The 27,185-nt window shown below is 45.3% G+C and overlaps 1 protein-coding gene and 1 long non-coding RNA gene across 2 annotated transcripts; one reads left to right on the forward strand and one right to left on the reverse strand.

Annotated features, from left to right (window-relative positions):
* Positions 1–15,622: 15,622 nt before the first annotated feature.
* Positions 15,623–17,013, forward strand: LOC123611112. Its single transcript, XR_006718442.1, has 2 exons — positions 15,623–16,626; positions 16,771–17,013. It is a non-coding gene; the product is annotated as an uncharacterized LOC123611112 (long non-coding RNA).
* Positions 17,014–21,874: 4,861 nt separating this feature from the next.
* RTP4 (receptor transporter protein 4) lies at positions 21,875–25,099 on the reverse strand. The gene is made up of 2 exons (XM_045502630.1): positions 24,801–25,099; positions 21,875–23,870 (listed from the first exon to the last, which is right to left on the reverse strand). Exons 1-2 carry the CDS (start codon positions 24,980–24,982, stop codon positions 22,856–22,858), a joined length of 1,197 nt encoding a protein of 398 aa, XP_045358586.1. The 5' UTR covers positions 24,983–25,099; the 3' UTR covers positions 21,875–22,855.
* Between the last annotated feature and the right edge of the window lie 2,086 nt (positions 25,100–27,185).

Below are 27,185 nucleotides of genomic sequence, written 5' to 3' on the forward strand. Positions count from 1 at the left end.
GTTGTGTCAGTTTGGCTTTGTATCTACAAGATGCCAGGCAGGTCCCTCAGACAGCTGCTACCTCTGTAATGTCCCTGCCTCCCAGTATCTTCTGGGAACCCCTTCTTAGCATTTCCTTAGCTCTCTGATTTTAGTTAACATACAGGAAAGGGGGGTCCCTTCCTTTGTGACAGGGACTTGGTTCCCTGGGCTTCAAGTTGGTTGGGAAAACCCTTATACTTGATCTCTTCATCTCTCCCAGAAGCTTCTCAGGTCCTAAAACCAGCTTCCTGAGGAGAAATTTCTCATTCCTGAGGTGGAGAGGGAACTGTATCTCAAACACATTCAAGAGCCCTTTTAGTGTTTTCTTTGTTTGTTTTATTCTTCTTCTTATTATTTTTTTTAATCTCTTCAGCAATGTTTGGTTTCTTTGGTTTCTTGAGAGTTTCTTGACTGAGTTCTGGACCACGGTGTCCTAGACATAAGGTGTTACCAATGGCAGGAGTTGCATCCCAGGGACCCATTGTTTCTACAGCTGCCCCTGTCAGAAGCACCCAGGAGACTGAAAGCGCGAGTGCCACCAGTCCTCCCTTTCAACCATTAGTTTAACCAAAGTGAAGAAGGCCCTTGCCTGGAAGTCTTAAAATCTGGTTCTTATCTACCATTTGCTGAGTGACTTGGCCAAGTGCCATTCCCTCTTTAGACTCCAGTTCTTTTGGCCATGCAAGGCTCTTTTCCTTCTTGGGCTCTGTGACCTGCCTGGGTTTTTTTGAAATGCATTTTGGGGATTTCTATATAGAAGAAACTGGAGGCATTCTTTTTCTGAACTACATTTTTCTTGGACAATGCAAGTCAGGAGCCTGTTAGCAAAAGCTTTTGACTTTTCTTAAATGGACACTCCATTTATTACCTAGGATAGAGCTTTGTGCCCTCAGCATTAAGGACACAGAATGACCCTCAATACCAGAGGGACTCACCTTTGTGTCCCCCCTCAATCATGCAAGGGAACGTGTCAGCTCTTACTTTGAAGATACTTCTCCAATAATAACATGGGGGATAATGACTCTTGGCCACCTACCCACGTCAGGATATTGTCACTACACATTACTTAAAAAGCACTCTAGAATAGTGCTTCTCTTGGGATAACTAAAGTGGAAAATGGCAGTAATCATAGGTGCATATACCTCTGTGGGCTAATGCAGCCATGGTCCCTTGGAGGCAGTGTGGGCTTCTTAGCTGATAGGGAAATTGTAGGCATGTGGGCTCAAGTTCTGTGAGGAGCAATTATAGCCCAGAATACAGAGCAATTGTGGGAGGACGTTGACAGCTGTAATTGAAGAGTATAATATGATAAGTCAATGGAGTGAAAAGGAGAGAAAAGAGTGAAATCCACAACAGCAGGATAGCAATGAAAGCCCCGTATTCGTTCCTTTTTGTGTCCTGTCTCTCGGTCTAAAGAGAAGGATTCCATAGAAAGTAGGCCAGGATTGAATCCTGATCTTGCCATTTACTAACGGTCCCATCTTGAGCAAATCGTCCTCTCTGAGGCTTAGTCCCTTCCTCCGTGGAAACCCGTGTGGGAATGTTTTGCAAAATTGTTGCACAGGAGTGAATGAATCGCATTTGTAAAAGCAGCTGGTGGTAACACTTCAAGACAGCGATTATACATTCCGAGCTCTTATCATGCACCAGGCACTGTACTAGCCATAGAGGAGATGCTGACAGAAATGAGACAATTCCCGAACTTCGGGGAAATAGGGGCTCCCAGATGAGATCGACATATGGGATCAGAAAGTAAACCGTTGGTTTACCATAAAAGGAGTATCGAAATTGTATCGAAATATTTCTTACGGCCATTTTAAAGATCGGTTGGGTCCTCTTTTACTACTGATACCAATCACATCCCTAATTAAGTAAAAGTCGGTAACTCTGCATGTTTTGCTTCTATCAAAAGCATCATAAGTGAGTTAACTCTTTAACAACAGCTGTCACAACCACAAGCCACTGTATTTGTAATGCCTCCTGAGATTCTAAAGATCTGGAGATACCCCTTCTTAAAAATTCAGTACTCAAAATGAATTGTCAAGTCAAGCCAATGTTCTACATTGTGTAATGCTTCAGCACCAGTCATTTAAAAGGAGAGCTCGTTCCAAGAAAATCCAGATCTGATTGGAGCATCTGAGGAATATGTTATTGAGGGCTCCTCCTGGCTGGGCTCTGGCCACTTGAAGAACCTGAGGCTCAGTGCAGAAGGTAAGTGCCTCCAAACAGGTGTGGCCCTCACATTCCCAGCCAGAGGTAAATTCTTTCTAAGACCCTGCTATGGCCCAAAGTAGTCTTGGCCACTCTTTGACCTCCCGGTTCCCCCAAGAATTGTTCATAGAAACCAGCTGCTCCGTGTTCTACTTCCTTCGTCCCAACCTTTGCCAAGAACTGCACTCTCCTGCCTTAAGCCTCATTCAGCTACTACAAGCCATTCCCTGGTCAAATCCAGACAGTTGACTAGGTTCCTGTCTTTGCGAAAGCAGTGGGTCATTCCAAGGCTACAATAGAGGTAACAAAGAAAGATTGCCCCAGATGTAAAGAAAAAAGGTATTACCCAAAGAGCCTTAGAAGAGAAGGCTGCTTGGAGGAGATCGAATTTGGGTTGGACTTTGAAGAAATGTGTTGATTTCAGAAATGTAAATGACAAGGACTGAAGGTTCCCCAGTAATTTCTCTACGTGAGGGTACATGAGGCCCTCTTCCCTAGTCCTTACCAGATGGAAGAAGTTCTACTCCTGTTTTTCTCTCCAAAGAATTCTGTGCTCCCCATCATCTAGAGAGAGAGCTTTGGCTCTCCCTTTCTTCTTAAGGAGAGCAAGACACAGAATAGATGCCCACCATAGAATACAGCAGGCCAGGTCATATTTCTTTGAATTTCAAAAGTCTTTCTGTATTCTGTACAGAATGTACATACATTCTGTATGTATTGAATACATAGCTGGTATTCAAAAAAATATTTAAAAAATAAATACATAGGGGCGCCTGGGTTGCTCAGTCGGTTGAGCATCCGACTTCAGCTCCGGTCCTGATCTTGTGGTCTGTGAGTTCAAGCCCCGTGTCAGGCTCTGTAATGACAGCTTGGAGCCTGGAGCCTGCTTTGGATTTTGTGTCTCCCTCTCTCTGCCCCTTCCCTGCTCACACCTCTCTCGCGCGCACGCACTCTCGCTCTCGCTCTCTCTCTCTCAAAAAGTAAAGAAACATTAAAAAAATTTTTAAATAAATATATAGATGAAAACTTTGTAAAAGAGCATACCTTAAACTGTCCCCAGCTAATACATTTTTGAGGTTGACAGATAATTGAAAATAAGGTCATGCGGGAACAAAAAATAAGGGTAATTCATTTTGGAAAGTATTTTGCAGTTTCTAAAAAGCTTCCACACTCATTGTTTTATTTGACTGACATGACAGCTCTGTATCATATTAGCTTTTGCTACCTAAGACACCACCCCAAATCTGGGTGGCTTAAAAAACAAAATCATTTATTCTCATAGATGGGACTTAGTTGGGTGATTCTGCTCATCTTAGCTGGGTTTGCTCAGGGGTCTAGGGGTTAACTAGGGGTCAGGTGTTGCAGGATTACTCAACTGGGACAGGTTGGCTCTGCTCCACCTTCTGGGACCAGTGAACTAGACTAGGCACGATCTACTCATTGTAATGCAGGAAGCCAACCAGAGAGCAAGTAGAAACACAAAGGCCTTTCGAGAGCTAAGCTCAGAACTGTCGTGCTGTCATTTCTATTTTATTGGCCAAAGCACATCATATGGCTGAACTCAGAGCCATAGTGCAGGGAAATATCCTCTTCCCTTTTGTGGGAGCTAGTCTCCTAGGGACTAGCTGTAGGGGTAGGGATTGACCACAATCTGGCATGAAAGGACCTTTTTAGGAAATATTCCCTCATTTAGGACATTTGGAAATGTTCTAAGATGGATTGTAGCAATGATTGTAGCGAGCCTGATGCGGGGCTCGAACTCACAGACCACGAGATCATACCTGAGCTGAAGTCCAATGCTCAACCGATTGAGCCACCCAGGCACCCTTATATATTTATTTTTTTAATATTTTTTTGAACTGTGGCAAAAGGCACAGTTATGGGAACAGATAAAAAATTAGGAAACTTAGAGCAATTTATTATAAATCCTATTATCTATTATATAATATCTATATCTATATCTATCTATATCTATTATAAAGCATTACTATCATTATGTACTATCTCAAGATAGACAGAATCTGAATCTCAGAGAAGTGAAGTGATTTTTTTTTTTTTTTTTCCCATGGAGTAGAGCTGGGTCTTTTGACCTAAAATGCCCTTCATTTCTATCGCATCACAGAAGAGTTTCCTGGGAACCCATGTGCTGGAGTTAGATAGATGGAGAGGATTTTAAGAGAAGACTGGCCCTTGAGAAGCTGAATATTGTCAATGGTCAGTGGCCAGGCTGAACTCTGACCCATATAAAACAGAACTCTGACCCATAACCAGTCCTCCTTCAGCTCTCCATGCCAACAATCTCCAGTTGGGGCATGCTCAAAGCTTCCCCTTTTCTCACTATAAAGCTTTCAGACTCTCCTGCCTCCTTTTAAGTCTCTGCCAAAAGCATGATGGCAGCTGACCCCCTTGCTAAAGCAAGCTCTAAATAACAGCCTTTTCTTGTCCTCATTTGGGTGGTCTTTGTTTATTTCCATACCCTGCCACTTAGAGACAAAAACAGGAAACTTTTTGGGTCCTGCCTGCAAGGTCAGGAGGATGGAGATTGGGCCCCAAATATTCACTTTCGATTTCCCCAATTCTTCCCCCAACGTTGAGAGACCTTCTTGATTCTGAGGAAAGTGGTAGGAAGTGCTCGGAGCCTGTATTTTAGTAATGTTGTTTTATTTTTGTATCCTTGTCCTGCAATAAACCATAGATGTTAGGCATTGTCAGTTTGGGTCCCATGGGTTGTAAACAATCAAACACTGACTAAACACAAAATGGGAACCAAACCATACGTCTGTCAATGGCTGAATTTGTAAGAAAATGTGGTACATCCATACAACGCAATACTTTCAGCAATTGCTCGCTGAACTAAAAAAAAGTCTGACACAACAAACCATCTATCACATGCTTCCACTTATATGACATTTTAAGAAAAGGCAAACTTACAGAGACAAAAAGCAGATCAACGATTGCTAGGGACTGGCTGTAGGAGTAGGGATTGACCGCAATCTGGCACGAAGGACTTTTTAGGAAATGTTCCCTCATTTAGGACATTTGGAAATGTTCTAGAATGGATTGTAGCGATGGTTGCACAACTGTATATATTTATTAGAAACCACTTAACTATCCACTTATGATGGGTGGATTTTGTGGTATGTGTTTTATGCCCAGTAAAGCTTTTTAAAAGAAAGCACTTTGAAAAACAACGTGCCTTGGAAGAGAATAAACACATAATACGGATGAAAAGGAAACATTGTCGGGAGAATTGCCAAGTCCCCAACATTGGATATAACGCTAGCTGCTCCACTCTATGGAAGCTGGATACTCAAAACTCCCTCTTTGAATATAACTCCACTATGGCTGGAGTGTGACCTTCTCAGGAGCCTTCTGTCTGGTCCATTGTTCCTTACCTTTGCTGGCTTTTAGCACACGGAATGTCAGCACTGGTAAGCATGGCAGGGACCTGGGCTTTGGAGCCTGACAGACTCGGCTTTGAACTCCGGCTCTGTGGTGTATCAGCTGCGTGACATTGAACATACAACTCGGCTTCTCCAACCATTGATTCTCTGACGCAAAAGTTGAGACTGATAATTCATATCTCATGAGGTAGTTATGAAGATAACATGAATTGGTGCATAACAAACTACCCCAAAATTAATGGATAAAAGCAACCACTTTATCCATCTAATGATTCTGTGGGTCAGAAATTCCAGAAGGGTTTGTTTTGGTGGTCTGTGCCCGATCCACATGATATTAGTGGGAGCATCTGGGCAGGGGATCTACTTCCAAGGTAGCTCCTTCACACACATATCTGGTGCCTACATGGTCCTTGTTCTCTCTCTTCACGTGGCATCTAATATGCTAGGCTTTTCCATGAAATTTGGGCTTCTCACAACATGGTGCTCTCAGGTAGTTGTACTTACACAGTGCTGGCTTCTCCAATAGTCTGGAAGCAGAAGCTTCCAGGAAAGTTGGAGCACTACCTGGAATGGCAAAGCATCCCTTTCACTGAATGTTATTGGTCAAAGCAGCCACAGGGTCCACCTGCCCAGACCCAGGTAGTTGGGGGGTGGGTTAGAAGGTCCCATTTTCACCTGCATATATGGGTTGGGAGATACTATGTGGACACATGGGAAAAAACAATTTACCACAGAGTTAATGCCCACATAGTGCAGTTAACGCCCACATCACTGACAAACTTCTGCTGTAAGGACCAGATAGCAAATATGCTAGAATTTATAAGCCATGTGGTCTCTGTCATGATTACTCAACTCTGCTGTTGTAGCATAAAGGTAGTCATAGACAATATCTAAATGCTACATTTAGTAAAACTTTCTTTACAAAACAGGGGAGGCCAGATTGGTCCATGGGCCATAGCTGTGACCTCTGACGTAATGCGTGACATATAATAAGTGGTCCGTAATAGTTGTTATTTTTTTAAAGTTTATTCATATATTTTTAGAGAGAGAGAGAGAGAGAAAAAGAGAGAGCAAGTAGGGGAGGAGCAGAAAGAGAAGGAGAGAGAGAATCCCAAGCAGGCTCCACGCTGTCAGTGCAGAGGCCGACTCAGGGCTGGAACTCACAAACCATGAGATCGTGATCTGATCCAAATCAAGAATCAGATGCTCAACCAACTAAGCCTCCCGAGTGCCCCTATTGTAATTGTTAGTAAGAGCCTTTGGAACGCCCCAATCCACTCTTGACCTCTCCTATTTATAAGGTAACCTGACTTAGCCAACACTCTAGTTTGGTATCTCTGGCCACCTGGATGCTCCCTCTTTTCACTTGTCTCCATAACTGGTACCTATATTTCAGGTTCCCATAAATACCACCCCCGCCCCCCAAATCCACATAAGCTCTCCCTATGTCACTGCTGGAACCATGGAGGTTTGGTGGGGTCTGAGCTTATACAATACAGGCAGGCCCTCTTTAAGAAAAAAAATACAAAATTGAAGCAAAAGTGAATCTTTAGAATGAAAAAAAAAATCACAACAAATAAATTCTAAAATGCCAATAGGTACCACAAAATCCAGAAAATGACATACATTGACATCTCTGTCTACTGTTCCCCTAAAATCTGATCGAATTTCCATTTGATTTTGTAATATCATTTACTATAGACTAGAAAGATGATACAGTTTTCTTCTAACATGGTTAATCAATTTTTTGTTTTTAACTTTTTGTTTTTTTTTCAACGTTTATTTATTTTTGGGACAGAGAGAGACAGAGCATGAACGGGGGAGGGGCAGAGAGAGAGGGAGACACAGAATCAGAAACAGGCTCCAGGCTCTGAGCCATCAGCCCAGAGCCCGACGCGGGGCTCGAACTCACGGACCGCGAGATCGTGACCTGGCTGAAGTCGGACGCTTAACCGACTGCGCCACCCAGGCGCCCCAATCAATTTTTTGAAAGCATTATTGACAGTTTAGGAAAGTTCCTTTATAACTCTTTATTAATAATGCCATCCAAAGTTTTAGAATTATTGTCAAGCAACGGAACTTTTATCAAGTTTTTTTCTTGTGTGAACAGGAAGTTTTCAGGGCATTTCAGGTTTCTTTGTACAGTGACTCATCTTAAGCACTCTGAATCAAGCCACTCATTAAATGAAATTGTTGTTGATGTCCTTGTTATAGTGTATATTATCAGTTTTTTTTTTTTTATTATCCTTCATTGATATTATCATTCCAGGTCAAGTCTACAGAACAGTTTAAAATTTTCCAGTGTGTTTACATGATTCACTTCACTTTGTTAATTGGCTTATCAAACCATCCAAGAGTCTATTCGCTAATTTTATTGGAAAGTTATCTCTTTCTCTTAATGAATTACTATCTTGGGTGATTTTTGTTTTTGTTACAATTTGCCTGCCTCTCAAGATCAGAAAATTTCTATCAGTTCCTTTGCTTGTGTTCATCCCCATTGTTCTGTGTTCCATTAAATTTTTTTAAAGTCCCTGAATTTTTATTATGAAAGATTTTAAACACACGAAATAGTTTTTTTTTAACGGTATGATAAACATCCACCAATTTTCATCTGAATTTTCTTTCAGTTCTTCAATACATTTTTGCATTTTTAGAGGATAAAGCAAGGTATCCTTCATGTCTGTTCAAATCAGGAAGCAATAAATTCTCACCGATTTACTGAAATGTTCTAATATGTCTTTTCAAATGGCAGCTAAAATGTTTTATTCGAACATTATCAACTTTCTGCATAAAATGGTGCATCTTATTTATGTTCAGATATGTGAAATATATAAATGTGTCCTACTCGATTCAGGTTCAATGTATCTCCAACTTCCTCCTAGCAAGACCCCCCCAAAAGCCTACGATCTATCTCATGATACCTGACACTAGCAAATTTGAGATGAAGGCACATTCAGAATGGGAAAAAAATTGTGATCTTGACTCAACGTCATTAAAATACCTCAATGTGGAAAGTTTACAAGACCAAATGAATACATTACTACATTCTATCCCCATGCCCAGTTTTGCTTTTTGTGTTTTTGTGTTTTTTTGGTTTTTGTTTTTGTTTTTGTTTTTTTTTTCTTTCTTTTTTAAGAGAGAGGAGGAAAGGCAGGCAATGGACAGCATAGTACATACGTGACCAGGGGATCAGTAACCTCTTCTACTAACTACCCTGTGAGACTCATGGCAGAGCTTTTCCTCTCCAACCCTGGCTGTGTTTCCAGCTCAGTATGAATCCGTCTCAGCCTAGCTGTGAGTGCAAAGACCCAAGGACTGAAGAGGAATCCAGATACCCAGGCCAGAGTCATGAGAAACATTTGATTGAAATGATTCCTTTGGGTTTTCATTCTTTGGGATTATTTTTCTCCTAATGTCACACTTCTTCAAAACAAAGGCTCAGAAGATTTTTACCAAGTCTCCACTTTCTACATCGTAAGTATAATCAAAACATACCCTTTAGGGGCGCCTGGGTGGCTCAGTCGGTTAAGCGTCAGACTTCAGCTCAGGTCATGATCTTGCAGTCCGTGAGTTCGAGCCCCACTTCGGGCTCTGTGCTGACAGCTCAGAGCCTGGAGCCTGTTTCAGATTCCGTGTCTCCCTCTTTCTCTCTCCTCCCCCGCTCATGCTCTGTCTCTCTCCTCAAAAAAAAATAAATGTTAAAAAAAAACAAAAACAAAAAAAAAACAAAAAAAACATACCCTTTAGCTAGAAACATGTTGCCCCGGATGCAAAGAAAGAAAGAAAAGAAAGATCCACACAATTTCCTATACGATGAGTGCAGAGAACCTTTTGCAGAAGACAATTCATTTCCACCAGCACACTCATTAATTTTCATGACACCTCTCTTAAGTTATGGAAACAAATGAAGTTATTACTGTTGAAGACACTGGGCAGTAGTTCCTGGGCCACCTCATTAGAACCTCATTGGTTCTAGACCCAAAACCTCGAATTAGAGCTGGCTTATGAAAAGCCAGGAGTGCTGCCACTGTGCCGAGAAAGTGGGTTGGAAACACTGGAGCCATCAAACCGGTTCTTAGAATTGGTATTTCACAATCCCACATGCATGGAAAGGAATGTGTGCAGGAGCAGGCAAAGCAGATAGGAGGATTTTGCCAGAAGCCCTCTCCAAACTTCTCCTTGTATCTCAGTGACCACCTTTGTGTCAGACGTTGGTTTATGAACCAGTCGCTCGCCTTGGATAAATTAGGCTTTCCCTGGAGCCGGGGGTGAAGCACGTGAGCTTTGTGGATGGATACCTGAAAAACAAAAAAATGATGTCCGTAAGGAAAAAATGGGAAATGGGCACTGGGCAGGCAACCCACAGTACTCATGAACTCAGATCTTTAGATCTATCTTGGCTCTGCACTCACTCAACTGCTTCATCATTTACCTGTCTCAGATTTTTGGATTCCAGCATGGATCCAAAGACAGTGGCCCCCCACCCCCCCCCCCCCGCCCCATCTAGAAGTGGAATTTACTCACCAGGGGAGGAAGCCAGATGAGAGAAGGCACGGTTTTGAGAAAATGGTATGGAGTGTGGAAGACCGCAAAGCACAGAACTGAAGCAGAGAGTTGAGGAGTTACCAGCTCTCTCGTTACCCGCTGTAGGATCTTGCATACTCAACCTCAGCATGCAAATGAGCTTTGGTTTTCCAGTTTATTAAATGAAGACAACAGTACTGGCCTCAGTGTTGTTATGAAGGTTCATCGAGATACTAGAAGTAGAATCCTTTGCGCGTGGGACTTGTAATGGATATTTGATAAAAGTGGCCATTTTTATATGATTTCTTAGAAGTGGGGGGAAACAGTGGTGGGGGGGGGGTCAGCAGAGACAGCAGCTGGTCCTGGAGGCCTTGAGGACAAAATCTGAGTAAAGTTTGATTTGAGGAGACGAGAAATGGGCTGGAACCACTCCTTCCTATCTCTGTTCTGTTTTATAGTGCAATCACAGAGAAATACCCCTCATCGATGAGACAGCTCAACAGACAAGGTACTAGTGTCAACGTCTTTGTTCCTCCTGCCTCCTCCCCTATAAATCACAAAAACATGCACCTCAACACAGGTGTGTGAACTTGAGCATGTTACGTTCTTTCTCCGGGTCTTCATTGCCAAATCTATAAAATGCCGATCGCTCCTAGTCTCTTACATCCCCTTGGCCCTAACATACGAGTAGCAGAACAAAATTAGAATTTGGGTATAACACTTCTAAAATGTTCCCATTTCAGGGGCGCCTGGGTGGCTCAGTCGGTTAAGCCGCCGACTTTGGCTCAGGTCACGATCTCGCAGTCCGTGAGTTCGAGCCCCGCGTCTGGCTCCGTGCTGACAGCTCGGAGCCTGGAGCCTGTTTCAGATTCTGTGTCTCCCTCTTGCTGACCCTCCCCTGTTCATGCTCTGTTTCTGTCTGTCTCAAAAATAAATAAAAACTTAAAAAAAGACCATTTAAAAATAAAATGTTCCCATTTCTTCCCAAACTTGTGGTCTAAACCTCATGATGGTTCTCAATGTCACTAGCCTTAAGGAACTCCTCCTTCTTGGAATTTTTCTCTTCTTCTTATATAGAGGATACAAAGATTGCAAAAACAAGCTTCAGAATCCGGGCGTGGGGGTAGATGATTCATTCCCATTATGTTATCTTTTGAATGTAGTTTACAGCTACCCCGGCACTACCCTCGTTCCTTATCCACCTGAAATCCATTGTAGACAAACAAAAAGATAATGGAAAAGGCAATCTTAGGGAGACACTAGCGAGTCTGATGGACTCTGGTAATGAAGTTATTACAAACTCTGCCGCCCACAAAGATCTGGCAAGAGCCAAAGAATGGATGTTTGTGCAGATGCCTTGTCATTAGCTCTGTGTCATTCGCCTGGGGCTACCAAATCTCTTGGCAAATAGTACTCACTTATCCTCAGAGCCTCCCAGAAGGAAGGGCATTAGTATGCACTCTGAGGAAGAGCCAGGAAATTAGAGTTTTTCTAAAGCCAAAAGGTCAATGCTGGCTTTGCAAACCTACCTGAGGCTTTCTAGGTTTTATATGTAGGTTCTCACTCCCATTTGGGAAAACAATTACAGAACGCTTAAGTTTAAGAACTAGAAGGGTTTTCAACAGATACCTGTGCCAACTGAGTACATTCGTACTTAAATCCCCTTAGTTAACATCTTCACTAGGTGTCCTCTAACTTCTCTTGAAAACATCTAATGAAGGTTCCAAAAGAGACTATGCGAGAAAGCAGCCCAGAGACAGTGAAATATGAGGACTGAGTGTGGAAGGGCGGGTCACGGGACGATTAAGGAATCCTCCTGTAGGGAAGACAGGGAATAGTGAGACTGTACCTTGCGTTTGGGGAAGGTGGGAATGAGGACCCATTTTGGGCTTCCTCAAAGGCCAGTGTTGGCATGAGCAGAACCTTAAGGGAATAGATGGGCTGGACAGACGAGAAGTAGGAAATGTACCACTTTCCTAAGCAGTGTCCTTTTTCCCCTTGACGATTTGGCTCTTGTCTGCCATGGTCTTTCTGGATTGAGTTGCGAGGACAGAAAGATTGGTTTGCCCAAAATGAGACTTCAGTGATTATCCTACATCTCCTGTTGCATCCACATGACTCCTGAAACAGAATTCTACGGGCACCAGTGACAGTCACAACAAAGTTTATTGCAACGAGAGGCAAGGCCGACTAATCGGGACCGACACTCTTGACCAGAGTGCGGCCTCGAACAGCCGAGGTACAGAGTTTTTATAGCCGACCACATCATTTTATCACCTGGGAACAGAACAAAGAAATAGTTCCCAGATGGGGGTGGAAACAGTTCAGACCTTCTGCCGGTTAAGCTGCAACCAGGTGACCTCCTTGACCCTGCCTCTGGCCCACTTTTTCAAAGTTCTCAACATGCCCTTGCCCCAATCCAATCAAACGCCAATCCAGTTGATTTCCCTTGAACTTTCGTTCCCTTGATTGATAGGACAAGGCCGTTATCTCTTAACCTACAGTGTCAAAACAAAGCTGTTATTTCCCAAGGCTACAGGTTAGCCCTACACTACAATTTAACCCTTACACTCCTAGCAGGTATTAGTGTGATTTTTGACAAGTTAAAAAAAAAATGATCTGAAACTTGGAAATAGGAAAAGGAGATTATTGGGTACCCTTTCAGTGCCAGGCTTGACTTCCTATTTATTGGATTCGTTTTCTTCCCTATGAGGCAAAGGCTCATTGGGAAAATTTTCTTCCACAGAAATGCAAATAATTTCTTCCCAGTGGAACTAAGAGCCTCAAGGTTTACAGTTTATGATCCTGTTCAACATAAACCAGTTTTTGTACAGCTTGTAACCCCGCAAGCCGTTAGATTACCTACACATATCTAGTGTTTCAAATGCTCTTTGGGCCAGTTTTAAATCTTACTGCTTTCCACATTACTTAATGAGCTCAATAAAATCTTTGCAACGTATTCCTTTAAAATCTGTATGCATGAAAGACGTGGCTTTTTATCTTTTTTAAAAATTATGGTTTAACAGGGAGCTCACGTCTGTCTCCAAAGATCTGGTTTCCTTATTTGTTAAAAGATGCCTTAGGACAGAAGGTCTCTAAGGGCCCAGTCTAAGGTCTCTGAGCCACTAAACCACCTTGAGCCCTCTTTCCCAGCTTCCCAGGGTCTCCAGGGAAAGGGCCACCTTAACTCTCTGGAGCAGACAAATTGGGCCTGCCAGACAATTTGTCACCCAGGCCCCAGAGAGGTGGTCAAATGACACTAGAGCACTGTTCTGCCTACCTGCAGCAACTCTAAAGGTGGTTCTAGAAGGTCCCAGGAACTGGACTACATTGTTTTGCCGAATTTTTTCCTGTTTTTTTTTTTTTTTTTTTTTTTCTGCCTCTCCCTGCCCCAACCAGTCCCTGCTTCCCAATATAAACCTTAGAAACTCCCAGTTCCACATCCCCAGCCTTTTAGTTTAATTTGGATGGTAAGGCGTCTTCCCCCGAGTGTTCACCTAAACACTCAAATGTCAAATGACATCCTAAAGTGGAAGCTGGTACCTTTTGGCTGCCACTCGAGGCAACAGAGGTCAAACAGCGACACCCCCCATTCCCACTGCTGCGAAGGGGCGGGTCAGGATTGCTCTGGAAACCTGTTTCCTGGTCTGACATCTGATGAATCTGTCCTTCCAAACCTCCAGAGGCTTCTCTCCCTCTGCCTTCTTGGCCAGAGGATGTTTAGCCATCATACTCCAGCTGAAAGTGCCCTGACTTCATGGGAATGAAGATGTGAAGGGGAGATGGGTCAGAGAATATGAAAGCTGGGTCAAGGAGACCACTGGATGCATTTAGTGTTCCTTGAAATCCACAGATTTTGGCCCCGGACTATCCAACACACAGAAAAACTCTTCCATTTCAGGGGATGACTGATTTGTTAAAAGGAGGGTGTTTTTGTTTTGTTTTGTTTTGTTTTGTTTTGTTTTGCTGAGCCTCCTCGGGTCAGATCTGTTTGCCTCAGAATCAGCTCGGTGCTCACAGTGTTCTTAAAATAAATATTTTTGTTTCTGATTCCAGCTTGGCTGCCAGGCCTGACTGATAACACTCATGGCTTGGCGAGGTGCTGCTGAATTTCTCTGCACACGTTCCTTCCCTCCAGGAACATCCCCATGCTTGATTTCAGGATTCCAGTTAATTCCTCAGCTTGGGGATGGAGTCATGCTTTCCTGAAGGCCAGCCACATCCTGGGCCTTCAGGGCTCTTGGACTAAACAGTTTAAGGTGGGGCTGGGGACAGTGGGGAGAGGCGGGGGCTGGGGGACAGAAGAAATTTGGGCTTAAGGAAAGGCCAAATCACATAATATTTATTGGATACCTAGTGGTTACACAAGATCCCATAGAAACACGAGCATCAAGTGCTTGGGTATAGTTATCCTGGAAATCTAATTTGAAAACAATGATGTATTATTTAACACCCTGAATGAAATGAAAAAGCACCCTTCTTCCTTTATAAGAGAGCTTAGGGATCATCTACTCCAGTTTAAAAAGAAGTTTCTCCAAATACTCTGGGCGAAGGAATATTTGTGTCTCTGAGAGGAAAGCCAACTCCAAATAGATCGCACATCCCTTTACAAAACTCAGGTACAAATTGTCTCCAGGACCACATCCTTAGCAAGAAAAAAAAAAAAGCTAAATGAAAGGCCGGAGTGGCTTCGCCCCCAACCACAAGCAGGGAGAGAGGAAGCGCAGAAGAAGGAGCAGGACAGAAGGGGTGTTCATCTCGCCCCCGCCCAGCCTTCCCCTTCCCCTCGGTCCCAGGCCCCCGCCCGAGGGCGCCCAGCCCCACTCCCGCCCCGCGGCCTTGGCTGCCCGGGCACCCCCTGCGCCGCGGGCCTTTCTCTCCCGAGCCAGACCTAGCACAGCGGGAGGGCGATTTGGTCCCGCGCCGCTTTGGGTGCGGGTCGCCGCCGCGCGGCACGGGCACGAAGCGGGGACAGCGGAGGCGCCCCGCGCGCAGGTCTCGGCACCGTCCCGGCCACCTGGCGGTCCCTCCGCGGCTGGCGGGCGGGGGCCGCCCCGCTCAGACCTGCCGCCTGGGGTCGCGATTCTGGGCGGTGGCGCGCCCGAGACCCGCACCAGGTCCGCCCGGGGGGCCGGTCTCTCCCGCCCCCGTCCCCGCCCCTGCCGGAATTTTCTGCAGTCACTTCCAGGAGCTATTCGGTGGGGGTCTGTCCGCAGTGATTTATCGGCGGCAGCCACGCTTACAAACATAATATTAAAGGTCACACCGTAACCGCAGCAATTTGTTCTAAAATGGAGGCCACCAAAATACTATTTTCGGGGAGTATTTTGCCACTGAAATTCAGAATTGGCGGCGCGAGTGAGGTTAAACAGCAGACCACGTTTCACGGGTGTGATCACCGATTTAAAGTTCTCTGCAGCCAGGGCTCTCCCCTGTCCGCACGGGAGCCTCCCACCGCCGGCGTTAGCCTGGGGCTTTCGCCTAGAAAACCTCCCTCCGGCCGCATTCCCACAGAGTCTGCCTTGTGGCCAGAGGAGGAGTGGGAGAAAAGAAGAAGAGCCCGGATGTGAGAAAAGCCAAGGGCACAGGCCTATGAGAGTAAGCAGCCAGCAGCTCAGAATGGGGAAACTTGGAGGAGCTTGGACATCTAATCAGATGCGTCAAAAGTGGTGTTTCATGTTAATTTTGGGGACAGCCAAATGTATACACCGCTGCAAGAAAAGCGGAGTGTCCTGTAACGTCCATTACAAAAGTCCGCCCTTCCCCGCCCCCCTGCTTCCATTTTCCTTCCTAGAAACAATGACCTTTGTCTCTGGTCTTTAAACTCCACGTTTTCTGCTTCTCGATTTTTCAAAACCATGCACGGGTTTCCTACCATCAAGATACAGATTTCGCGGTCGTATATACCCTCAGCCCCTCTGCTTTTAAGTCCTAATTTTTTGTTAAAGTACCCTTCAGGCATGATATTTGACATTAGGACTGTTTGAATGCTCTCGTGGCTAAGCCATATGGTCTCATTGCATTTACTTTCTTGTGCAACCGTTTTTGTTCGCTCTGCCATCAATGATCCCTTTGGTCTTCATTTTCTGTTTCTCTGCGTGGATTTTCCGTGTTCCTGTCTACCTCATCTCCATACTCTGTTGGAAGTGTGAACCTGCATACTTCCACACCTGCAGGTGCCTGAGGGAGCCTCTCAGTTTCCTCCATGTTCCCCTTAGAAGCATGCCCTCCTGGAGCCCTCTGTCAGCCAGCTCCAATGTGGATTTGTCTTTTTAGGCCAGCTGGGAGTCAGTATTCTGGGAGCTGGCTTCTCCAGCATTCTGGGAGCTCACCCAGTTCCTGTGCGGTATGGGAGCCCCTACTGACTGGACTCCGGATGTTCACTCTACACTGCGGTGGGGAGAGGAAAGAGGGAAGGAATATCCTCTAGGGGCTTCCTGAAAATGGATCTGCGGCAGGAAAGGAGGTAAAAATATGACCCCTTGCGTGACTGAAAATGAGGTTTATTCCGTACCTACATTTGACTACGTTTTGGTTGGGTATGAGATACTATGTTGGAAGTCACTTTTTTCCCTCAGAATTTTGAAGGCTTCGTTCCATTGTCTTCCAGCATACCCTATGCCAGTCCATTTTCTAGTGTCTTGTATTTGAACTTGGATGGAGAGCCAAGGACTACCAGATGTTTGAGGAAATCCTTTCACACAAAAAACAGAGACCAAAACAAGTTTGAGAAAAAGAAGAAAGAGCCATTACCGAATCAGAAAATGACATCTGCAAATACACAAAAGCATGAATGCCTCTGAGACACATTGAGATGTTGGAAGGCCAATGTAATTACAGGTCTAGGCCCTTTGCATGTTGTCTTTGTTTTTTTGTTTTTTTGGTTTTTTTTTTTGTCTTGTTTTTCTTTCCAGAACTTTTAGAGTCTTTTTTATATCTGGTGTTAGAAATTTCGTAATAGTATGTCTAGATGTGACCCTTGTCCATTCATTGCGTAGGTGGCCCCTCGGGGACCCTCTCAAGCAGGAAGTCCTGTCCTTTTATTCTAAGAAAGGCTTTTAAGGGTTTTGTTTTGTTTTTTCATTTTCTGTTTTCTCTCTCTGGAGCTCCTATTGTTTGGATATTGGGCCTTCTGTACCAATATACTAGTTGTATCTATTTCCTATTTTTTATGTAGACGATAAACAGGTAGGCAGCCACTAAGAATATTTCTCAATTTATACAATCAAAAGAAACCACAAATGGATGATCAGGAATATGAGGGAAGCTGAACCAATAAAGTTAAAAAAAAAAAAATTAGAACGCTTATTTAGTAAGATCGGAGCCACTTTTCAGACCCATAACTCATTAGCTGACAGAGAGGCTGGTTCCCAAGGGGAAAGAATGAGGCAAAAGTCCCCGGTCCTTCCTCAAACAGATGTATGGCCATTTATTTGGGTAACTGTATGCTGGGGAAAGGGGAATATCTAGACATATTGAGGGCTTTTAGGTTCAGGATCTGAATTGATATTGATCCCCAGGGATCTGAAACAAATCATGGACTGCTGTTTGAGTAGAAGTATCTGGGGGCCACGTTATAAGCTGAGTCCTGACTCACGTCAGGCTCATGATGAATACAGTGAATCCATGGGCTCACCCAGTGCATTTGGCCAGTCCCTGAATGGATAATTGGAATGCACGCATGCAGTGGAAGTAGAACCCTTCTTTGGTTCTTTTTCCTCTGGGTAAGAGCTACTGTAATGAGAATAGCTGAAGATTTCTCTTTCAAAAAACCATGATACAGTACCATAAAAGCCAAAACTATCATGTCTCACGGAGAATGGCAGAGATTAGAGCCACCCTTCAGACCTAAAAGACACAGAGGTGGTGATCTCCAGCCGATTCTCAATTAATTCCCTGGTCTAGCTCCTATAGAAGCCAGTCAAATCCTGGAGGACTGACGCCGTACTTTTCATACAGAGAGTATAGCAGCTTACGTTTACGCTTTTGTCCCAGGACCATGTTTTCTCTCTCATCCTCGGTCATGATACAATCTGCAGAGCCTGAACCATCTGGACTTTCTGCAGAACGTCACATTGGTTTACTCCATCAACGATACCATTTTAATCAGACAAGAGGAGTAAGAAGTGGCAAGTGCATCGGAGACCTCACACTTCAGAGGGTGGGGGTCCTACAGAATCCTACAAAGGTTCCCTGCCATATCAGTAAAGATTTTAGGGGCACAGTAGTTTGGAGCATAGCAGGATAGCGCTTCCAAAGGGAAGGTCAAATTATAGCATCTTGACCCTCACACCTCTAAAAGGAAGCACAGGTCCTCACACCTCTAAAAGGAAGCACAATGCAATGCAAGTGGCCCAGCCACGTGGGCCATGTGACCCGGCTGACCCTTTGGTACCAGGGTGCCCATCCGCATTAGAGACTTACACACCATTCAGAAACCAACTTCTACAAACCACTTGGCCTCATAGAGGTAAGACTCCTGATCGTGAGATATCAAAATGTAATGGGGCCAGAGATGCCCATTGTGAGCCAGATTCTGAAAGGCTCGTTTAGTCATAAGGTTGAGCAGGCCCAGCACAATACATCAGAATATGGAAGTGACACGGCCCGGGATTGAACAGAAGTCAGGGATGGAGAAAACAAAACAGCTGGGTGACCTGGAGGCCCAGCCCCCAGGTCAGCCTCCACTGGTGCACTCACGCCTTTCCCTCAGCTCACAGCTGATCACATGGTCAGGAAGAGGTTGTTACTTAAGACCAGTCAACAGAAGAAGGTAAAGGCCAGTCTTGGTTCACTAGTAGTTTAGTTCAATTATGTGGTGGTAATTAGTTAGGATAAAATCATACTGGCGTCCTTATAAAAAAAAAAGGGGGGGGGGGACCACCTGGGTGGCTCAGTCGGTTAAGCGTCCGACTTCGGCTCAGGTCATGAAATCACCGTTTGTGGGTTCGAGCCCCGCCTTGGGCTCTGTGCTGACAACTCAGAGCCTGGAGCCTGCTTCGGATTCTGTGTCTCCCTCTCTCTCTCTTCCTCCCTTGCTCTCTCTCTCTCAAAAACAAAGATTTTTTTTTTTTTATTTAGAAAAATAAAGGGGAAAATTGGACACAGAAATGCACATGTGAAGAACACCTCGTGAAAGTAAAAGGAGAGAGCAAAGTGATGCTGCTACAAGCTGAGGAACCCCAAAGATTGCCAGCAATCCACGGGACTCTGGGTGAGAGGCATGGAACGGATTCTTTCCCACAGCCCTAGCAAACTAACACATCACATATTATCACGTTAGAGAAATGACCAAATGTGGAGCAAAAGAGTTATAGCAGAGGTGATAAGGCCATGCAGTTTCCTGGTTTTCTCAAATACAACACCACCCAGAAGCGGCCAGCCTGAGGTACGGATCAATGATACAGCCCCTTAAAGAGGTGGATGTAATGCTGCTTGGAGATGCTGCCTTGCAAAGATGAGTCACCGTCCACCGGGGCGGAGTAGTACACGTTCTGAATCAATGACCATTGTGTGTGTGGTCCCAGTGGTAGATCATATGGATCTGGAAATCAAGAGATGGAAGTAGGAGCGACCTTGTTTCCCATCACTCACATTAAATCAGGCGCCATTTTCAGGTGTCCCATCATCCACAACCCAAGGCTCTGCAGGTCTGGCCACCCCGGGTGGGGACTGCTCCCATTAGGGACTGCGGCAAGAACTGCATGACCAGCGAAGGCTGGTCGTCTCAGACTTTTTTGCCAAGAGAACAGCAGGCAAGAAAGTGTCACTCTCCTGATCATCAGAGGAAAATAGGACGCGAGGAGGGGGGTGCCCAGGAAGAATATATTTGGCACCCAAGTGATCCGCTGTTGCCTCTCTTGGTACTTTCCTCTTTTGGTACTTGGTATTTTTGACAGTGGATGGACAAATGCAGAAACCACAACTGAGAAAGGCCTTGTGAGAAAGGGTCCACACCGCCAAGATGAAGGTCTGGATAGGCTGAGCAGGTAAACCACCCGAATGGCAGAGGTGCCCAGGTAAGGGGAATGGAGAATGAGTAGTAAAGGGAGATAGTTGCCATCCCAAGACAGATGCAGTGATGGGGCTTAGTTTGCTCGCTATCTTTCCTCTTATACGTTTCTTCAGGAAAAAAATCCTGGAGGATTCAGGGAGCATTTTAGACCAAGCAAGTGGATTGGAGTGGTGCAAAATATTGCCTGTCGTGGAGGCTGTGGTCCCCTGGCCAGAGCCCGGCCTTCAGGACCAGGGTGTTCATTCCTCCAGCTTTCAGGAGCATTGCCTGCATAAGACTTGTAGCTGAGATTCCCCCCAAAGACTCACCCCCAGCCAGAGATAACTGCCTCACCTGAGAGTGCTGCAGAGAATCGGTCTAATTCATGTTTCGTGAAGATGATACCCTCTCTTGTCCCTCTGAGGCATAAATAATCATTTTGAAATAGGTTTTGGTTTGTTTTCTTATCTTTAAATTATCCGTTTTCTCTGACTCCTCACTTTTTTTTTAAATTTGATTTTCTTCTTCGCCTTCACAGTTGGTATTTCCCTTCACACATATCAAATATTTGATAAGCCCTCGGCAATCTGTCCACATGAGGTGTCCGACCCTCTGCAGGGCTCTTGCATCTGGTGGATTTACTCTGGAGCTACTTTGGCTAGTCATTCCACGAGATGAAACTCATCACCACAGCCTCCCCCCACCACCACCACCCTTTTTCATAGATATGTATTGTTTCTTCTCTTGAGCTGATAGGTTTTCCCAAAGAGGACCCATCCACTTTCCTGTGTATTTGAGGGGCGGGTGCGTAGGATATAAGCCTGGCATGGTTCCTAGGTTTGGGAGTGGGTAAGGGACTCCCATAGTCAGTGTATAGACTTTGACTACCTTTCTGATTGCTGGGTGGCACTCTGTCCCATAACATCACCCAAGTCCCTGAGTCCAGAGTCCCTCTAAGTCAATGTCTTCAGAGAATAAACCTGGAGTCAGTTAAGAGTGGTGACTGGGCTGCAGAGGGCTGGAGGAAAGAAACGTGCTGTAAACGCCTTCAGCCAATCCCCCGGCTTCCACGTCCCCAGCAGCTTCCTTCAGCGTGGCTGTGGCCTCCGGTTTTGAACTTTTCTGAAATTGTGCCACATGAATTGCTTTGCGCCTCAGTTTTCCCTCGCCTGATTTCTATTCCGGATCTCCCTACTCTGCCAAGTCAGTGACCTATCACTGGTCCCTCGGTTTGTTGGCTTCTACCCATTCTCTTTACCCTTGTGTGCTGATGCCTTCCCCCCCCTCCCGCCCCCTTTCACCATCACTCAGTAAGATTTCAAGAAAGCTCAGAGGGAAATGCACGTGTTCAATCTACCATGTTTCACTGGAAGACATTAGCCTGTTTTATAGATGGGGAAACTGAGGCCCAGGTTTCAGGATTGGCAAGCTCTTCCGTGCTTCCTCATCCAGTGCTGGAAGAAGGGAGAGAACAGGATAGCTCCAGGGGTCATCAGATCAAAGGGAGTCTCTTCTGGACGGGGGCATTTGGGTAGATTTAACTAGGGGAGGAGGAAGAACAAGAGGGGATCGGCCTATGGATATTTCTAATCTACAAAATGCTCTTTTAATTGTTGTTTCAATGGAAGCATACCTAAAACATAATTGCCTGATCCTTGGAGTGATCTTGATAGCTGTATTACTTTCCTATTACAGCTATAACAAATGACCACAAATGTAGTGACTTAAAGCAACGCAAATTTATTATCATAGACTTCTGGAGGTCCAAAGTCTAAAATCAGTCTCACCGGGCTGAAGTCGTGCGTCCGCAGAGCTGGTTCCCTCTGGAAGCTCTGGGGGAACATCTGTTCCTTTGTCTTTATGAGCTTCTAGAGCTGCCTGCATTCCTTGGCTCATGGCTACTTCCTCCATCTTCAAAGCCCATCACTGCAAGCTCTCCTGCCATCGTTAAATCTCCTTTTTTCTCACTTTGACATTCTTGCCTCCCTTCTGTAAGGACCATTGTGATTACGTTGGGCCCATGCAGATAATGCAGGATAGGCGCCTCATCTCAAGATCTTTAAAAAAAAATTTTTTTAATGTTTATTTATGTTTCAGAGAGACAGAGACAGAATGTGAGGGGGTTAGGGGCAGAGAGAGAGGGAGACACAGAATCTGAAGCGGGCTCTGGGCTCCGAGCTGTCAGCACAGAGCCCGACGCGGGGCTGGAACTCACGAGCTGTGAGATCATGACCTGAGCTGAAGTCGGACGCTCAACCGGCTGAGCCACCCAGGTGCCCCTCAAGATCTTTAAAGTAATCACACCTGCAAAGTCCTTTTTGCCTGTGGCATATGCACACGTTCTGGGAACTAGGACATGGATAAGTTTGGGGGGGTCATTATTCTGCCTACCACAATAACTTTCTGATAACATTCATGACCCTCAGTTCTTGTCAAGATGTGGCATCTATCGATATCTATAGATACCGATAAATGAATGAGTGGATGAATGAATGAAGAGCTTTTAGTGAGTCATCAAATATTTATTATTGGGTCCATTATCTGCTAGGTTATGTTTTAGACTATCTGCTAAGGAGATCTAGGAAACTAGTGTTTATTCTTACAAACTTGACCCTGCACGGTCTGAAAGCATGTTCTGTGTCGTACTAAAATGGCAACCAGTTCATTGATTACCGTGGAACTGAGACAAAAGAAGACAAGCTTATCGCCATCTTCCTTCTTCTAACCATTTGGCTATGAAAACGACAATGATACAAATACAGCAGAGAAAGTAGAACAGGTTCAATCTCTCCTCATCAACGAAGTAATCTCGTTGCACTAACGGAGCGTATATGGGATAGCTGTTTGGAACATTTCTGGGTGAACTTCTCCAGGCAGCTTGAGTTCCACTGGAGGCCGAAAACCCATGTGTAGCCACGGAGTCTGTCCACGTGAGCTGTAGGTTTGACCTAGAGGGGACTGTTCTCCCTGTAGTCTGAGTGTCTGACCCTGATGTAGCCTTTGGGATTGCCCTCAACGTGGTCTTTGGGTCTGTCCCCCGTGTGGCCTGCACACCGGCCCCTTGTGTGGCTTGTGAGCATGCCTGCTGTGTGGACTGTTGTCCTACCCTCCTGACAACCTCAGAGTATGTCCTGCAGGGGGCCTGTGGTGCTGTCCCCCGTGTGGATTGTAAATTTCCCTGTGCAGCCTGCCTGTCGGAACTTGGGGTGAGCTGCCTGCTGGTCTCCCCTTTGGGCTCAGCAGTGGTGTGGCTGGGCCCTGATGCCTTATAGACATAATAATACCCATTCCACTGGCTTTGGCCGAACACATCACCAGTGGGAGATGAGGAACCAGTGGGAGAGAATGGGGATACTGATGGCTCCGTCGTGTTGTTTCGCAATCTCAGTAAGCAGAAGCCCAGAGAGCAACCTTCACAATTGTTCGTGTCATGGGACCCATCCAAAGGCACCTCCCGAATGATCGGTAGCTCTGAAAGCTTCTTAAAGTCATAGAATTTCTTCAGGATACGCAGCACCACGTTTTTCAGAATCCTCATGGTACTCTCTGGGGAGAACTCAGGGTTCTCAAATCGAGACCAGGAACACTTCTTGCACCTCTGAGCAAAGAGGCGCATAATCACCTGACCCTGGGACTTGTGGGACTCCAGGTGCATGTGACATAGGATATGCACTTGAGCAGAAGCCCAACTCCGCTGGCATGAGGAGCACTGGAACCTGCAGATAAAAGGAACAAGGCCATGTGCCTTCAGGTGATTGCTGAACCGAAGCAGGTAGGCCTGCCTGGCCTCAGTCTCGGAGATCTCTTCCAGTTTGAAAAAGTCCATATGATATTGACACATTGCCAAATAAGAATGAGAGGGGTGGGCGCCAGGGCGGCTTAGCCAGTTAAGTGTCCAACTCTTGATTTTGGCTCAGGTCATGATCTCACAGTTCGTGGGTTCAAGCCCCCGTCAGGCTCTGCGCTAACAACTCAGGGCCTGCTTGGGGTTCTCTCTCTCTCTCTCTCTCTCTCTCTCAGAATGAATGAATAAACATTAAAAAAAAAAAAAAAAGGATGAAAGGGATTGTGTTTTTAACAAAACTTTTTCCTGTGAGCCACCATAGCTTCTATCCTATGTGGCCCCACGTTTGCCTCTTTGCTAGTAAAATATCTCTGGTTGTCTCACGGAGAGGGGTCCTTCTGCCCCCTGCCAGTGAGATTTAAAACATTTTTTGTAATGTTTATTCATTTTTTGAGAGAGATGGAAAGAGAGAAACAGAGCGCAAGTGTGGGAGGGGCAGAGAGAGACGGAGACACAGAATCCGAAGCAGACTCCAGGCTCCAGAGCCTGACGAGGGGCTCAAACTCACAAACCCTGAGATCGTGACCTAAGGCAAAGTTGGATGCTTAACTGAGCCACCCCGGGGAACCCTAGCATCCCATTTGTGGTTTCCACTCAGGTTAAGGGAGGAAGCCTAGTAAAAGAAGAAACTTCCTGCGTTAAACAAAATGGAGGCATTTACATACTAAAGAACACTGTGCAAAGGGAGATCCTGGTGACCTTTGTTCCTTTAACATGCTCTGGAAGGAACCCAAGGATGCTGCTGAGGCTAAGCTGGCCTCTTCGTCCAAGAATGCCCACTGAAAGGCAAACTCTCACTCACCTGCCGAATCCTTTCAGCTCGTATTGCTTCCACCCTTCTGCAAGGCAGTTTGGATCGAGATTCTTATCCAACTTCAGGGTCCATCTGGCCCGGGGTTTCTCCTGCTGCATCAGTTCTTGAAATATCTGCTCCCATGTCCCAACATCTAAAACCGTTTTCTTCTCCTGAGGCTGGGGAGCCATGCCTGGTGAGTAACTCAGTTTTATTTGGCTTGCAAGAGGGGAAAGAGAAAAAAAAAAACATCAGTTTCAGTTTCTCTGTCAGGAACACACGTCAGCTATTTTCTTAGGTTTCGTTTTAGACTGAGTACACAGAACAGGTCTTTGTTCAGAAGACAGAGGGCAGCAGAGTTTTGCTAGTTTGTGAACAGAACTCTCTAAGAGATATCTGAATACAGAGCTCTGTTCTAGATTCTGGGGGCATTTGTAAGTTACCTGAGTATTTTAATTTTCTCTTATTTTTTACACGAGGCCAAGCACTTTGCTCGGCTCTGGGATAAATACCACTGACTAAGAAAGCAGCTTCTACCCCCGCAGATGCTCACATTCTCACGCAGACATGGGAAGGTAGTGTGGGAGCATGTGGTCAATGTTGGTCTCATGCACCCAGTAACTCTGGAGTTTAAACTCAAATGGGAGAGATAAGACAAGCAGGACCTCATGTCCTTGGAAGCCCCACTAGGGTTACTGTGTCCCAAATGGGATCAGTCTAAGCCTTCTCTGGCTTTCTAGATTTTAAAATGTTCCCCTTCTTCCCTCCCAGCCTAGGGGCACCTGGATGATTCAGTGAGTTAGGGAACCAACTCTTGATGTCAGCTCAGGTCATGATAGCACAGTTCATGGGCTCGAGCACTCTGTCAGCCTCTGTGCTGACAGCACGGAGCTTCCTTGGGATTCTCGGTCTTCCTCTCTCCCTTTGCCCCTCCCCCTTGCTCTCACCCTCACTCCCTCTCTCAAAATAAATAAATAAACTTAAAAAAAAAAAAAAAGCCTGGAAAGCCCTTAAGCATCAACTTTTTCTCTTTATGGCAGTCATCCACTTGATAATTTATTTCTGTAGTTACTCGAGCTTGGGGGTAGAAGGGGCTGGAAGGATTTGGTTTGATCAAAGGAGAGAAACAAGAAACTAGAAATGTAGCCCCTGATGTTACAATAATTTTACTTCAATTTTAAGCATCTCTTCGACTCCCAGAAACTCTATAGGTATATGCAGAACAGATAACAGAAAATTTTGAAGGAATAATCTGGGGAAAAATGAGGCTGGATGACCCCTAAGCTAAGTCCATATCTCCTGCTTTGGGGATTCAGAATAAGAAGAAATGAGTACTAGAATTGGGGTGCCTGCTTGTGGGTGACACCAGCCATATCTTTACCTCCTGGACCCCGGGATCACTTGTTGAATGAGTGGCAGAGTGGAAGACTTACATTTCTCTGAGGCCACACTGAATCCCAAGAAAGTGTGGGCTTGTCTAAAGGAGGGGTTGAGGGGCACCTGGGTGGCTCAGTCAGTTGAGTATCTGACTCTTGATTTCGGCTCAGGTCGTGATCCTAGGGTCGTGGGTTTGAGCCCCACATCAGTCTCTGCACTGAGCATGGAGATTGCTTGGGATTCTCTCTCTCTCTAATAAAATAAAATTTTAAAAAAATTAAAAAAAAAAAAAAGAAGGAAAGAATGGTTTTCTAATGGTAGAAGAATAGGCAGAAGGCAGAAGGAGCAATTTGGGGAAATCCAAATGGGGGTCTTCAATCTGCTCTTCTGAGGGTTGCCCTCTCTGGGCTGGGACTCCTGGACATATCCTAGGAAGGACTGTTGGTCCAGTGAGGACTGCTTCTCAGCCAAAGATTAGCCTAGAGGGGAGGAAAGGTGTTGAAATCATATTGTCATAGAAGAACGTAAGGGAAGGGGTTGGTTCTCCACACCACTGCCCCTATGCTGCATGATTATGGCTGTTCACCACTACGTAGAACAGGGAAGGCAGAATTAGACAGTTGTCTTTAAAAGAACAAATAACACATCTATTACATACCGTCATCTCCTCGTCCTCATTCTCAGGCTATCAGGAAAGACAGATATATACCTTCACCGTCCCTGTCTCACTTTTCTCCACTTGTCCCTTCAGCTCAGAGCACAGACCAGAGCCACCCCACCAGGGTTTGGGTACTCGTTCCGCCACTCTCTCCCTTGGAGGCCCGGGGAAGCACCTTCATTTCTCTGTACCTTGGTTTCTGCATCTAAAAGATAGGGATAATAATACCACCTACCTCACAGGGCTGTGCTGAGGATTGAATGAGTTGAAAAATAGTTACCAGTGCTTAGCAAGCAGACAGAAGCGTTTGCAATTTGTTGTTGTTGCTGTATTACAGGTTTCCTTGTTAAGTTACCATA

Source organism: Leopardus geoffroyi, chromosome C2 (assembly GCF_018350155.1).
Source record: "Leopardus geoffroyi isolate Oge1 chromosome C2, O.geoffroyi_Oge1_pat1.0, whole genome shotgun sequence".
Lineage (NCBI taxonomy): Eukaryota > Metazoa > Chordata > Mammalia > Carnivora > Felidae > Leopardus > Leopardus geoffroyi.